The 14,404-nt window shown below is 42.4% G+C and overlaps 1 protein-coding gene across 2 annotated transcripts; it reads right to left on the bottom strand.

Annotated features, from left to right (window-relative positions):
• Positions 1 to 2,409: 2,409 nt before the first annotated feature.
• On the bottom strand, positions 2,410 to 3,962 carry LOC113464082 (uncharacterized). 2 transcript variants are annotated; one of them, XR_003388915.1, is made up of 3 exons: positions 3,387 to 3,962; positions 2,980 to 3,329; positions 2,410 to 2,902 (listed from the first exon to the last, which is right to left on the bottom strand). XR_003388915.1 is itself a non-coding variant. In XM_026811958.1 (2 exons), the coding sequence occupies exons 1-2, from the start codon at positions 3,586 to 3,588 to the stop codon at positions 3,070 to 3,072; spliced, it is 462 nt and encodes a 153-aa protein (XP_026667759.1). In that variant the 5' UTR covers positions 3,589 to 3,962; the 3' UTR covers positions 2,410 to 3,069. The 2 variants fall into 2 exon arrangements, 1 of the variants encoding a protein (XP_026667759.1); XM_026811958.1 differs by having other exon boundaries at positions 2,410 to 3,329.
• Between the last annotated feature and the right edge of the window lie 10,442 nt (positions 3,963 to 14,404).

Here is a 14,404-nt window from a genome sequence, read left to right as displayed (position 1 = left end):
CGTTTAATCTACTCATCGAAATTTGTTTCCGTTATCGGGTAGCTTTCGTGTATAGCTTGATCGTTTTATCAAAACAAATTGTATGACGTTATAAACGGTTTTCTTTATTGTTCCAAACTATTTTGGACAACTTCTAATACTGGCAGTAAATGACGCCAGTAAACGTATTCTTGGAAAATCGATCTTCGATGAAGGAACGTGGGTTGATCGGGCCACGCAATGCGGCAACATTCCTCCGATACACGTAGCTAACTCGGTATCCAAGTGAGGATGATAAAAAGTAAAAGAAATAAAACGGAGGTGGTAAAGCTCTGTGCGAAAGTACTGTGAGGAAGTTAAGGGAGTAAGGGTCGCCGCGGTGGTACCGTATTTACAGTATATTTTCGTTTCGCCTACGGGCTGGTCAAACGTCAATTCAACCCCTGTGTATTCCCGGCACGCCGCAGAATCAGTGGGCCGGGATGGTGTATTTTTCGCGAGAAATCTCGTGTTCGAATAAAGTTGGTTATCGCACGACTCAGCGAACGCAACGCGACTCGGTTCAAACGGGATCGAGTTTCCTTTCGTCCCTTTCCACCCTCGATTTTCAAAACTCCACGCGTATTAGATCGGTGCAGCATATGAAATGTTCTCTACTGACACAGCAGATAATCCTGTAGAATAACAGTAAGGATTTCTATTCAAATTTCTCATATTCCTAAATAATGAAACAGTTTCATTATTCTACGTGCATTAATTATAGTACACAATCTTAATTACGTTATTAAAAATACTGCTTGTCTTATGTAAGTACGCGTTGGTTACAGTTCGGAATGCTAACGAGGGCATTCGAATTATTAAATTCGGTGTGATGTATGAGGTCGGTGTGATAAATTCAAATTTTATTGAATTATACAGTGTACCGGCGAAGATCGTTTAAAGTACAAGCAAATGCTTTCACGATCGAATTCGCCGCGTGGTTTCTGCCAGGACTCGTCGCTCCTGTTTGCGCATAATAAATATTTATAAGATGGGACCGACAGGCAGCCGGGGAGACGGATACCAACCGGAGGAATACGATCCCGTTTCTCGGTCGGCTCCTTCGCGAACAGTGTTAATTTCAACTTTCATTGACGCGTCTCGCGGAAATTAATTCATTTTTTCTCTTTAGAATCACAGGCTTTGACCTACGACTGCAAATACACCCTTTGAGGCTCTACTCTAACGCGTAATCGGGTTACGAGGGAAACAGGGGTAAAAACGGTTCACGTTGCGAAGTGAACAAAGCGCAAAGGGAAACCAGATTCCTGTTGGCTAATTTCGAAGTATAAATGCGTCCAATTGTGAACTAATAATTGATCGTAATCGCTGTGCTAAACGCGGCTACGGTTCGATCATCTAAAATCAGGATTGTCAAATACCTGGTAACACGGCTGGTCCACTTTAACGTTAATATCGATGCGGTTACCTATGCAAATTATGGTTACATCCAGCTACAATCCTGCTGGTCTGCGCGTAAATTGCAATTGCGACGTGGTACTGAAAGATTCAAAACAATGAAAGCTTTCGCTAAATCAAATTACGAAAGATTAATAACTTCACATTTTTCGAATCGTATTATGCAAAAGGTATGTGTCAAATTAAATGGTGCATTTTATAACTTGTTGCGTCCGACACTTTACATTTGTCGGGTACATACGCGTGAGAGGAATGAAAAATCATGAATCATTAACTACTAGACTGCGAATTTTATGCATTTATTGCAAAATTGAGTATGTTAAAAGCGTAAAAAACATGTGGATAAAAGCGTATGAAGTATCAAGAGCAAAATGCATGTTTAAAGGATTAGAGAACATTTTTACTAAAGGTCTACACTTTTAGTAAATGAACATTATTTCTTAAACTGATGGCCCTACGAATTTTATTGTACATAAAAATCTGCATTTTAATAATTACATGCGATACAATGGTTTGTATGGATTCATTCATCGAAGTTAGTTGAATAACTTTTTTTCCATCGGGGATAGTGAATATTTTGATTAAATAGAACGTCGAGATTCGCGTACGTGAATCCTCGTTGCGTGTAATGATACGAGAGCGCTTTGTTAGCCCATCATTTACCGATATGTACATTCGATGTCGTATTGAAATTCGTTAATTATGCGCGTGTAAACTGTTTATCGAGATACGAGGAAAATCTGTCGGAAATGCTAAAATGATTGACAAGTTTCAATCCTTGTTAGATAAAAAATCATAATGAATGCTGTTCATGTGCATTATGAATCATATTCGACTACTTTTGCTTACCCATGTACATATGTATATATTAATGTATATATTAATTTCAGTTTTTGATGCGTCATATTTTTGTGAGGTTGTCAGAGAAAGGAACATTAACAATACGTTATTGGATATTTGATTTATTGATCTTATTAACAATCGGGGTAGGACAGATGGCTGTTAACTTAATTGAAAACGTAAGATCTCGGGCGGAGCGAAAGATTTACGACTTGTTCGTTTGTCGTGACGATTTGTCTTTGACTTGTACGTTGTCATCCGTTGTCGCAGAAATTGCGAACAGCATTAATCGTAGATGCACCTGTGCTCCGTCGAGGCAGATGAGACGCATAAGGCAGGGCTTAAAAAGATCCTGGCTGCCAACGCGGAAGACAATGGCTCCGAAAACGTTTAATACCGCGGGGTTCCGTATGGGTTCGCTGCGCGATATGATTTATCGTCCCCCAAGATGCGTAAGAATATAATGCTAGTGATTTATCGTTCCATTATTCGGTCTCCCGGTTAGTAGCCTTGCGTTTACGACAAAGTGGCGAGCTGCTTTAGTTTCGTGTCGGCCGTAAATCCCTGAAGAGGCCCGATTTTGTGCCAAACGTATTCCGGCATCGTCGAGATCAACCTCGTTTCCCTAAAAACCGGAGATGGAGCAACGGCGTTGTCGTTTGAACGTTGCGCATTTAACGAAACGAAGGGAAACCCAGTTACCTAGTTGCCATTCCATTTCCCTGTTTCCCTCTTCAGCTGGAAATGTTCTTTTGTCAAAGCGGAGGCTTGTAATTGCGTTCTTACGATTTTCTACTTTTTTCCACGTTTCCGTCTCCTCCTCCTGATACGCACTTTCGGTACAATTATGGGCGGGGGTGGCCCCGGTTCTGGTAAAGGAATGTAATTTCGCGGTGCTTTAAATTCAATTTCGAGCGTATTCTGTACATCCTCGTTGGGCATCACGTGCCTTCTGGACTTCAACGATAACAGTTCCTCATCGGCAGTTTTCCCCGGCGGACGCTTTTCCGGTATCACGTGCACCTTGGTGCACCCAGTCTTGCATTTTTGACCTGTGCGAACATTTAACTAAACAGTAAATTGACGCTTTCTTAAATTGTTCAACGTACCTTCTGAATCCGTGCAATTAAAATCGAAGCTCAGTCTCTCCTCGTCTCTCGGGTCTGGATCGATTCCACAGTTTTTTGGTATTTTCACGGATATCACGTTGTCGTCGACTTCGTGAGTCAGCTCGTCGTACGGTGGTTCCGCGGATGGCAACGGACACGTCGGATGAAGACATATCGGGCAGATACATTCGTTATCCGTCATATTACATATCCGGTGTGTGTTGATTTTTTTTCACATGCGACGTCTTTGTGGTCGCTGCGGTGGGTTTCCTCTACAATTTTTCAATATGTTAACTGGCCGCCATTTCGTCGAAATATCCGAAGGCAGCTGCGGTTGGAAATTGAAACTTGTTTTCGATGACAAAATTCTTTTTCTGTTCTTATTTCATTCGGTGCTTGTTGTAACTTGATGAAATTTCCGAAATCGAAATTTTATTAAATTCAGAAGGAGGAGGAGGAGAGTTGATGAAATTTTCCATGTTCGGAGTGGGTCGATAAATTGAAGTCAGAATTAGCGCAGTCGACGGGGGATCAAACGCTTGTTGCGAACCTGTCTTTCCCAGCCCGGAATTCTAATTGGAATTTGGTTGTTAAACAGAGACAAAATTTCGCTGTCTTTTGCCGCGGATTACTACCAAAAATAATATATTGGATGCTAACGCTTGCGCGCGGTGAATATAAAATTCCAGAGCAAATACGTGCGCTCCCGTCCAGAGGTCATTCGCTAATTAATAAAAAATCACAGTGAAACGCACAACATTCCCATAGGAACTATATATGTTAAAAATTGCTCGCTACATACTTCTAAACGGAAACATGTGCAAACATAAAACTCGCATTTAATTGGGTGTATGTCTGAAATTAATTTTTAATTACCATCTGACAATACGGTGTGTGAAAATGTTTGTTCAGTTTATACGAGTCTCTGTAATTGAAAGCCGGTTTCAAGCAATAACCTCGTTTAATATACGTGTACGTATTTATGTTAGTAATATTCGCTTTAAAAGAGACATCACTGCTTTCGCGTGTATTTTTTTGTAGTCAGTTTTTACTGGTGGATTGCAACGCGTATGAAACATTAATTAAATTAGGTTGGTCGGAACGCTTGTATCGAAAAGATATTTAATTAAAATTTGCATCCCGAGATGATGGTTGTATCGCGTGCGGATAAACCCGTGCCCTGCGTCATCGCTGAAAACTGATTTTCAACCTCCCGATATCTTTTCACCTTTTCGAAAAGGACCGATATCTGTTAATGAAATCCACTTTGCTGTACTTCCCTTTATCGCGCGATCAAAGTTCGGGGCAACGGACTGCGATCGAATTATCGGTTTTTAAATGAAATTCTTTGCGGAGGTTCCATCGCTCCGACCACTCTTCCCCGGGAACTTTTCGCGCTAACGCAATTTTTCGTGTAATTGGGGAATTAATTTGATGAATTAAACGGTCTGCTTGGAGTTCGTTTAAGTCGTTACACCGAGTGCGCGTATAATCGTTTCAGCTCGGCTGCCTTTTTTCCTCTCTCCTTCTCCTTGCTTTTAAACGACGGCGCGACACGCTCGCTGGGAAATGGATATCGCGATGGCTAGTATCCTTTTCCCTCGACACTTATCAACGTAAGAACGTCTACCTCGCGGTTTCAGCAAATGCCGGTTTTCACTTTGTCCCTTGAAAATGTACTATACACGCGTCGAGCCACAGCGGGTAATGCACAGGTGAGAGATTCGACTGGCACGCGAGCTCGGAGCGAGCACGGTTCGCGTAATATTTTCGATTCTTTACCGTCGAAAATAGAGGGCGAAACTCAGAGGTAAGGATGAAAAAAAATCGGCCAGGAGGTGGACGATGTAGATGAGAAAGGGCTGTTACGGTTTCGCTGGGGGGTGGCGGTTCAAACGAGACAAGGGTCGACGGGACAGGATCGTTCCTTTTCTCTGGAAAATTTCTTCTGGACACGAGACCGCAATGTTACGAAAGTTTCTCGGACGTTCGCAGTTTCATTGTCTCTCGTAGCGTTTCCTTCCTTTTTTCCCTCCTCCGATTCGTCACGAGGAAGGAGCGTCATTCCGTTGAGTGCACGGATTCATATTTTACGGGCCGAGTATACAGGGATCATCGTTCGAAGATCCAACCTAACGTGTTTCGCTCTTCTTGGCATATATATCGAAAGTCTTCTCCAGCTTCCCTTGGAAGCATCAGCCAGAAAAAGAAGGTATATATATAAAACCATATTGATTATGTTATTTATTACGCGATTATAATAATTGGAAAGAATGCTATTTAATTTTTGGAGACTTCCTTTTATATTTTTTCTCGATAAACACGTTTGATTTTGGGATCTTTTCCTTTGCCCTCGCGTCGCCGTTTCACCCTCAATCAGTCTAAACGTTGAAGAAGTTCTTTTTTTTTTTCGCCAGAACGTCGCGTCACTGAACGAGTTCTATCGGTTTCCCTATCGGACATTTTAATCTTGCGCTCAAAGTGGTTTGCGGAAGGCGAGATCCGGAGTAAAAAGAGATTCGAAAATTCCATCAATCTCGCGCGGCTCCTCGTCGGCCAGCCGATATTTGATGTGCTCTGTCATGGAGATACATGCATACATATGCGAGGCGTTCGCGAAGTTGGTATGCTAATGCTATGCGGCCGCTTTCATAACGTCTCGGCAGCCCAGTGTTTTATTTTCATGAACTTGTTCCTCTTCTGTTAACGTTTTTTGTAAAAAGAATTTAAAACGGAATCCGGACTCCTCTTGAACGCGAACGTTCTGCCGTTACCACAAACGCGAGCGCGTCAAGTTGATGAAATGGATTTCTTGATTATTCGAATTTTTGTTTCGCGGCTAGGGAAAAATTGTTTTAATTAAACATCGCCAGATTAAAATTAGTTTCAGTTTTGTGCTCAATGGCTTTCCACTGGCTGGCAGAGTCGCGTGGAAACGAATGAAATTTTTACGTCAATCCGCAAACTTCGTTCATTTCAGTTTCGCGCACGGCTTATTCATTTCGAGCACTTGAGTTTGTCAAAACATAAGCGAGCTTTATTTAACCAGGTTGCGGTTCTCCAGGGTATAATATCATTGTACGTCGACGTAGCTATCCATTCTAACGGCTAACGAGGTGGTCGTAATATTGTTGCGCCGGAGTTGACAAGCACAAAACATTTTTAATGAGATATCCGAAAGAGGAGAGAACAGAGTGGTTGCCGTTTTGATTTTACTGGTACCGGAGTCTTGCTAATTTCGCGCCAACTTTTTCCCAACTCGATCAATTAAAGCTGCCCCTTCATCCGTGTCTGATTACAATAACTCTGACGTAAATTAAAAACAAGGTAATTAAAATAAATTTACCTAGTAAACTGCTTTAATTAATGTTGCCCAATCGATGTATTTGAACTTTGCAAGTAATAATCTTATAAATGTGACCAATAAATAGACCACAGATTTTTATGCAAAATAAAACTATAAGAATATCAACTTGAGAAGTGAGAGTTTAATAACAATATCCTTTAAGGTTGCATGAGCCGTAAGATCTCTGCCAAAAGTTTAAGACATGTAATAAAAAACTGTGTCCAACATTTGAGGCAATGAACTTTTAGAAAAAATGATTATTGATGAATTACAGAGTAGGAAGGTTTATAAAATTGTTCGACCTGTTTTTCTAAAATTTCTAAAATTTTGTACAATATTTTATTAATGTAATATCTAATAAATGTTGTAATTTCAATGCTTTGTCATTGTTTTTATGTAAGGGTTCATACATAATATATGCATTTTGCTGTTGATACTTTATACACTTTTACCCACTCTTTTTTACATACTTAATTTTGCTATAAGTGCATAAAATCCGGAGTGTAGTAATTAAATTGGAATAAAAATGATACAGAAGAAGGAATAAGTAGTATATCGGTTAATCCACTCTGTGTTAATAGTCTAAATGCGATTTTACGTATTTGTTATTTATTAATGTGAGCCGAGTTAGACGCGTAACGCTTGGATAGTGTAGTGAATGCTACGTGCCCAGAAATCATTGAATGATGTATCGCCGGTAATTGAGGTATCGATGTTACGCGGTATCTACTGTATTATCCAAATATATGCTCTTAAATACGTCGCTATTGCCAGCATTTACGACATACATACACCAGAATATTCTGTATTTTGTAAAGACTCCTGAAAAATGTTTAACATTTCCTAACAGTGTTCCTACTATTAATTATTCCAATTGATATAGACACATACGTATATATGTACATACACTTAGGCGTTGGGTGTTAGGGGAGAAAATGGTGGATAGACGATCGTTACATCATCGTTCGCGTAGATTAACGCGAATGCAATCCAGATTATCGTTCTGCATGTTGTCAATAAAACGCAATACGCGCGCGCGGTCTATTCCTATTAGCTGTATAGTTATGCACGTAATGTGCGTTTGCGTACATACATACATATATCGCCATTGATATTCCACCAGTTTGCACTTGCCAAATTTTAATTGCACCGAACCATGATAATGAAGATAAATTAATTAGCGGGAGATAGATAATAACGAGTAAAAGCTAGAAATTTGTTAGACAAGAAGTCAATTGTAAATCCTAATACCGAGGATTGTTTACTTTCGATGATAATGCGGAACGACTAGTCGTAATCGCATTATCGATTCCATCGGTTCAATTATGGCAGTGTTTATTTGGCTGATTACCTCGTTACACGCGCGGTTATTATTATAGGAAATTTGTCGTTCAAAAACACTTTCAGCTTTGATTACGAATTATTCTCGTTCTGATTAAAATGGTTGATTACACGATTGCGGCTGGCAGAAAATGTTCCCCGACGGGTTCATGGATCGTTCCTTCTTACACGAGACTCGGACAGCTGAAAAATACACTAGCCTCGGGGTTATTACCCGCGTTTTTCATCCGCGTCGTTCATTTACGGATCGAGACTATTGCGGCTGACTCACCATGCCGTGGAACGGTTGAAATATGCGTCGATCAGTCGAATCAATTTAATTAAGAACCTAATACATTATCGCAGACTCCGGTGCCGCGGTATCGTTTATAGGAATTTCTCAGCATCGATCAGTCGGGCACGTTCGTACCGCGTTGCCTTCAAAACCTATATTTCGGTCAGACGGCACTCCGTTTAAACGTGTTCGACATGACCCCGAGGGCATTTGTAAAGAGGAATCGCTCGCGAATGCTGTTGTCGCATCTTCCATTGACCTCGATCACTTTAACCGCTGCTCTACCCTTTAATCATTGTGTCCCGGTATTGCTTGAAAATACGGCTTAGCATCGTCGGACATTACACGGAGGAAATCTGGTTTTAATCATTCAAATTTCCTCTGTGCAAGATTAAAATATACAATTATTTTAATTTTAATTGGAAGATGGAGTTGAATTCGTTAATATTATATTACCTTTGATGCTAGGTACTTTATCATATCAGCTTGCATAAAATCCATTACATTAATTTCAAAGAAAAATATCCTTCAATTTCCGCGAGCATCGATTCATTTCAATTCGCACGACAACGAATTCGCAGTGTCTGATAATATTTCCCGTTGGAATATGTACACATAATAGTTTTCAGCGCATTACGAGTGAGATACCGGGGTTCGCAAGTCGAGATAAAACAGTCCATCCTGCGCGTCCTGCGATGGCGCAAACTGTGCACGGTTATTTTAATTTCCGGTTGGTCGGTGTCTCGGAAAAGCGAGTCGGGCAGACGCGATAGAGTATGGAGCATCACGATCATCGAACCGTGGTTCCGTACCGAGCGAAAGTTTCCACGAATTTGCAAGTTTATAAATGAATTCGTCCGCGTTTCGTTTTAATCAATACACAGACGGGACGGTGGCTCGATTTCGATGAATAGAAACTTTGAGGGGTCGCCCGACGGCCAGGTATTTAACGAAATATCGTTATAGGGCCACTAAGCGAGCTTCTGCTTAATTGGAAATTCTCTTTCTCGGAGCTTAAGAAATTACTTCCGCGCGATTGTTCGCTCAGGTCCGGTCGTCCATTAAAACCAGGCCAAGAATCGCGTATTAACCGGTCGCGTTCGTTCAAAATTTTTCTCGCCCGCCGTTTGATTCGATGAAAATCAAGCTTAGAGGAAAATTAAAAGCTGCTGCCCTGTTACACGTTGTTGTCGGCGTGTCGTCTCGTTGCCGTTTTCCTCTACTCGAAATTTCACCGGGATTCACGGACGGCGTGGCAACGAAATTATTCTCGGCGAACGCTCGGCAAAAGCGGACACCGCGCTGTCAACCGGCGCGGAACTCAAACCACTTTTACCCTCTGCCTCTTCTAACGATCTTCGTTTCTCGCGTTTCACCGTGGCTGCAATCATTTCACTCAGCAGGACACTGCAATTTGATGTGAATAACACGCGAATTAGCTGGCAATTTCGCCTATTTTGAATGTCACTGAAGATTGCAACACGTCTCTTTTCTATTGGATTCATTAATTTTAATAGCAGGCCGTTGGAGCTAGTTATAATTAATACAATTCTCTCGTTTGTTCTTATTAATATAGATGACTGTAAACATTTTCTCGGAACGTTTAATCTCGCCGTGGCTAGGAAAAGTTAGAAAGTTTCGAGGGCAGAGCTGAAGGATAGAATATCCAGCATTAGACTTCGCTTCACGGTTTTCGAGTGGCTGACGTTTCGGCTGACTGGGTTGTCAGTAACGCATGGTCGCCAGGCGAGAGACGTTCGGTGAGAATAGACTAGGTAAGGGATGGAAAGCGAAGGGTAGAGAGTAAGGGATGGGCAAAGGCGGGACAGGAGGAAGGTCGGCAGGGAGGTCAGCGCGTGACAAATGAGGCTGTTTGTTTGAACCCCGTACACGCGGATAACGAGCCCCCTCAGAGGTCTCCATGGGTCCTCTTTACCCGTCGACTCTCGAGCTGCATCTCTCGGTATTCTGCCACGCCTTCCTACCTCTGCAAACCGAGAAAATTGCGTACTTTAAACACACCTGGCTGCCTGTAATTCTCAAGTATGTCGTTGCATCTAATTGACGCGGTAATTAGCGATGAGACGGACGGTTTCGCAATTAGAGAGCCGCGCGACAGGAAACGGGACCTGGCGCGCGCGGCCGAAGAAAGACCGCTGGTTCGAATAGAAATTCGCTGATGGTTCGATGCGAGATTAACTGCGACGGTGAGCCGCGCCGTGCACGACAACGGACAGGGTACGTGAAAGGCAACCGAAGCATCGGAGCTGGACGAACGTGTCTGGCATCAGAGAAAGCTTCGTTAATTAGCAGCTTTTTCCCCCGGTATATCTGCCTGTAATTACCTATTATGCGATTGCCTGGCCTGCGCCGCAGACTTATTCGCGCTTCAATTTTACGTTATTATGCGCTCCTTAATTAGTCTATCGATGAGCAGGATCAAGATTGGCTGGGTTGGTCATTGCTTTGTTCTTTACGCGCCGGAACCGAGGAAAGTTGTGGACGTCGACAACGAAGCCAGTTTGACATTATTCTATTTCGTGCCTGTCTATTGTTCTACTTTCATCAGGTTGCATGACGTTAATTCTCTTTTGAAGTTCCTCTCAGTTCTTAGCTTTCATAACTGCTTGTACAAACTGACGAATTAGCAAAGAGAAATTAAAAGTGATATCCTTTTGAGAGCTGTTAAAGAGATCGTCGGAAACGGCGAATGAATGAATGAATGAATGAATGACGGTACCTGATATCGATTGATTACAAGCGAACGATGAAAGATTGCTAACCGGGAAATTGAATCGACGCTCGGTTCAACAGCCCTTAAATTTCGTCTCCATTTCCGTCGACAAATTTTAATGCATGCCCTGACCAGATCGCCGAGCCGGGTTGGAAGGCGCACGAAAAAATGCGGATTCGGCTAGGCAAAAGAGGAGGGCTGAATGGAACGTCGCGATAATCCACGAATAAATTCAAGCGCGGCGTACGACCTTCTTAGCGCTGGCGTAATTTATTGCTCGGTCCGCGGGTCGAAGAAACTTTGTCGCGATTTCCTCGCCGATTCTAGTAGCGAACCCTTTTTGCCGCCTCGCGCCGCTCTAATCTTCGTTAATCTCTTTTTCTTGCGCTCCCCTCGGCTAGATTTCGTCGCGGTTAGTTTACACTTGGTCTGTGCTTGTCAAACTTTGTTATTTAGTATTCCGTGCCAGTTAAATTATCGTTGTAGTTAACAATATTTTTAAACCTACAGAAACTACGTTAAATTGCAATATCAATCTATTTTAGATTTGACAACGTTTGATGTCATAGGCGATCAGTTTTGACTAGAATGTGATGTTAATTGTAACGTAGATCATCGCGACTAATATTTAAATAGATAACGTTTGTACTATCGAGATGGACGGAACCGGGGAGGCGATAGACGCGGTGCGGAGTGGCCGTTTGTCCGGCACGCGGATGGGAACGTATCTGTGAAATTAACGTCAAATCTCGACATGCTAATGAACTGCAAATAGACTGTTGGAATAGATTTAACGCAATGATTAATTGCGTAGCGAAACAATTACCTTTGTTTTGAACCTTTCGAGCAGAGTCGTAAGCTATCTCTTGTTCGAGCCATAAAATAAGGCAATGACGAGGAGGTAAAACTCTGCAAAAAAGGGAATTAGGAAGATGACGGTCTAGCGGTAATCGATATCGTCGTAGGGTAAAAATGGCACGGGTCGTAACATATGGGCGACGATATTATCGCGAAAGGTGATGGGAAAAAGGGAATTCGAGATCGTAACTCGATCGAGCTTTTTTTTCGACCACCGCACCGCATCGGTCCCTTTGTCTTCCACATCCCGAACAGATAAGGATACCAACTCTGCGATAACCATAGCTTAATTTACGATACTTTAACTCTCTGACTGTATCCTCTCTCTATTGCCGGAGGATCGCAAAGCTCGCTCGATTCTCCTCCTCATGAATTCCCTCCTCTTCATTTAATTTCCACGGGCATTCGAACCGTCGCGATTTAGCGCGGAGGAGCAAAAAATTCAACGCGGATCGCCGCACCGCGCCGGATCGATATTTATTCTCCCGACTCGATTAACGCGGTTCCGTAAAATTTTTACATCCCGTCGGGATGTAAAAATATGGGTGAAAGACAGGGAGAAAGGGGAGATCGGCTCCGCAGCGTTAGTGTTCCCTCCTCGCGAAGGATTCGCTTTTTGTTCGTTTATCATCGTCTGGGATTTTGATTAGATTCTCCGTAGCACGTTTCGCGCGCGCACTCGACGGGGATATGTAAATTGGATCCCGGTATCTGAGCCGTATATCCGGATAGTGGTGAATATTGGAAGAAAAGGTACTGCGGCGCGGGTACTTATTGTTAGTTGCTCGGGACATCGGAAGACGAGAGAAGTTTCGCGGGGAAGGAATTCTTCTCGTACCTTTTAAAGAGATTTCCTGCTTTCGATATCGTGAAAACTTGCACAAGAGTGCGCCGGCCTCTGGGAGTAACGATTCCGATGCACCCTTTTAAAGAAGAACTGTGGTTAAGAATTTACATGAATATGATTCAAAGAAACTTCGCCGGATTTCACCTGTCAAGAGATCAGAACAGTGTGAAGCGAAACAGAATGTTAGATCATTTCTACGCCTTGTATTTTGATTTTATCTCTAATACATTTACAGTCTGTTTTCCTCGTAAACGAATGGGGAGGGTAGAGGCACGTCGCCAGCGAAATTTGAATCGTCGATCATGGGATAGATCGGCCATAATTCAAAAACCCTTGCGAGAGGCGTGGACGGTCGGGCCATCATACGAAATTCATAAATATAACCGTCGATAAGGGAGGCCGATGGCTCGAAATGGATGAATCCGAAGACAGTGCCCGGCCCGAAGGACGAGGCTGGGACATCGTATTATGGCGGCCGATCGAAACCAATAAATCACTCGGTGGTCGGTCCCCGATGACGTTCGCCATCGATCATTCGCAATTCGCAAGAAGGGATCGTTGACCCACTAGGAAGGGGCGTACCGTGGCGCAGGTAGTACCTAGCTCGGAGCAGGACTAATCGATATTCAGCCATTAAGTAGAGACACTTAATTAAGATCAATAAGGCTTTTGACGCGATATCAACGTAACGCGGAGACGCCTCTCTTTGACACCGCAAAACACACTGACCAGTGCGTTTACTTTAAAGGGATTTCGATTCATCGTCGAATCGTTTGTAATTTCATTTGAATTTACGTGCCCTTAAAACGGGCGCAACGTGCGCGCATCTCGAAACTCATTCCAGTCATCTTCCTGCAGGAATCTGTGAAACTTTTAATTTTTCAGGCCCAAATTACTTTTGTATGAGCCTCGTCTGCGCGTCTACCTGCAGTCTCACGCTGCTCGGTTACCAGGGAATACGGAGACATTACTCGCACTGCGCGAGTAAAACGTCAGACTCGATGCTTTTGAAATAATGCGCACATGGTGCGCCAGTTTGTCTTGATATCCCTGGCGTTTTCTCAATGCGTGCACGTATATCTATACCAGGCGCCGCGCGGCGTCTACTCGTGCTCGCGGAATGGGAAATGATAAATCCTGAATAAACAACCGTAAGTATTTCCGACGTATGCGACCTTGTATCAAATTTCGCTAAGACGATTTCAACGCTCAGAAGCACGTATATATCCTTCGTTGCGATCGTTATTTCAAGGAAATCTATTTAAATCTTATATCTCAGCAGTTCCTTTATTTTTACTAAAAAAATGTTTAATTCCAAAATAATAGCTGGCAGATTTCATCAAATACCTAAAAATAAATGTCAGGGATTTTACTCAATCATCCACTAAAGCGGATGAAAATATGTAAAACGTTTATTTACTTTAATGTGTTTGAAGCTCCATGATTTAGTAACTTGGTTTTTATTTTTATTGAAGTATTTTTATTCGAATTCGTTATTTTATTGGAATTTTATATGGGATAATTAATTCGGATGAAGCCAGGATGGGGATGCTAATATTTAATGAATTAGCTTATGAAGATTAAACAATTATAATCTTCTTCTATCAGGATGACGGAA

Source organism: Ceratina calcarata, unplaced genomic scaffold, assembly GCF_001652005.2.
Source record: "Ceratina calcarata isolate Rehan_Ccalc_2016 unplaced genomic scaffold, ASM165200v1 scaffold250.2, whole genome shotgun sequence".
Taxonomy (NCBI): Eukaryota; Metazoa; Arthropoda; class Insecta; order Hymenoptera; family Apidae; genus Ceratina; species Ceratina calcarata.
This window is presented reverse-complemented; position numbering and strand designations above follow the sequence as displayed.

Coding starts and splice junctions, on each gene's coding strand:
- LOC113464082 (XM_026811958.1), bottom strand. CDS start 3,588: ATGACGGATAACGAATGTATCTGCCCGATATGTCTTCATCCGACGTGT. Junction 3,330..3,386: donor TAATTGCACGGATTCAGAAG/GTACGTTGAACA, acceptor ATGTTCGCACAG/GTCAAAAATGCAAGACTGGG.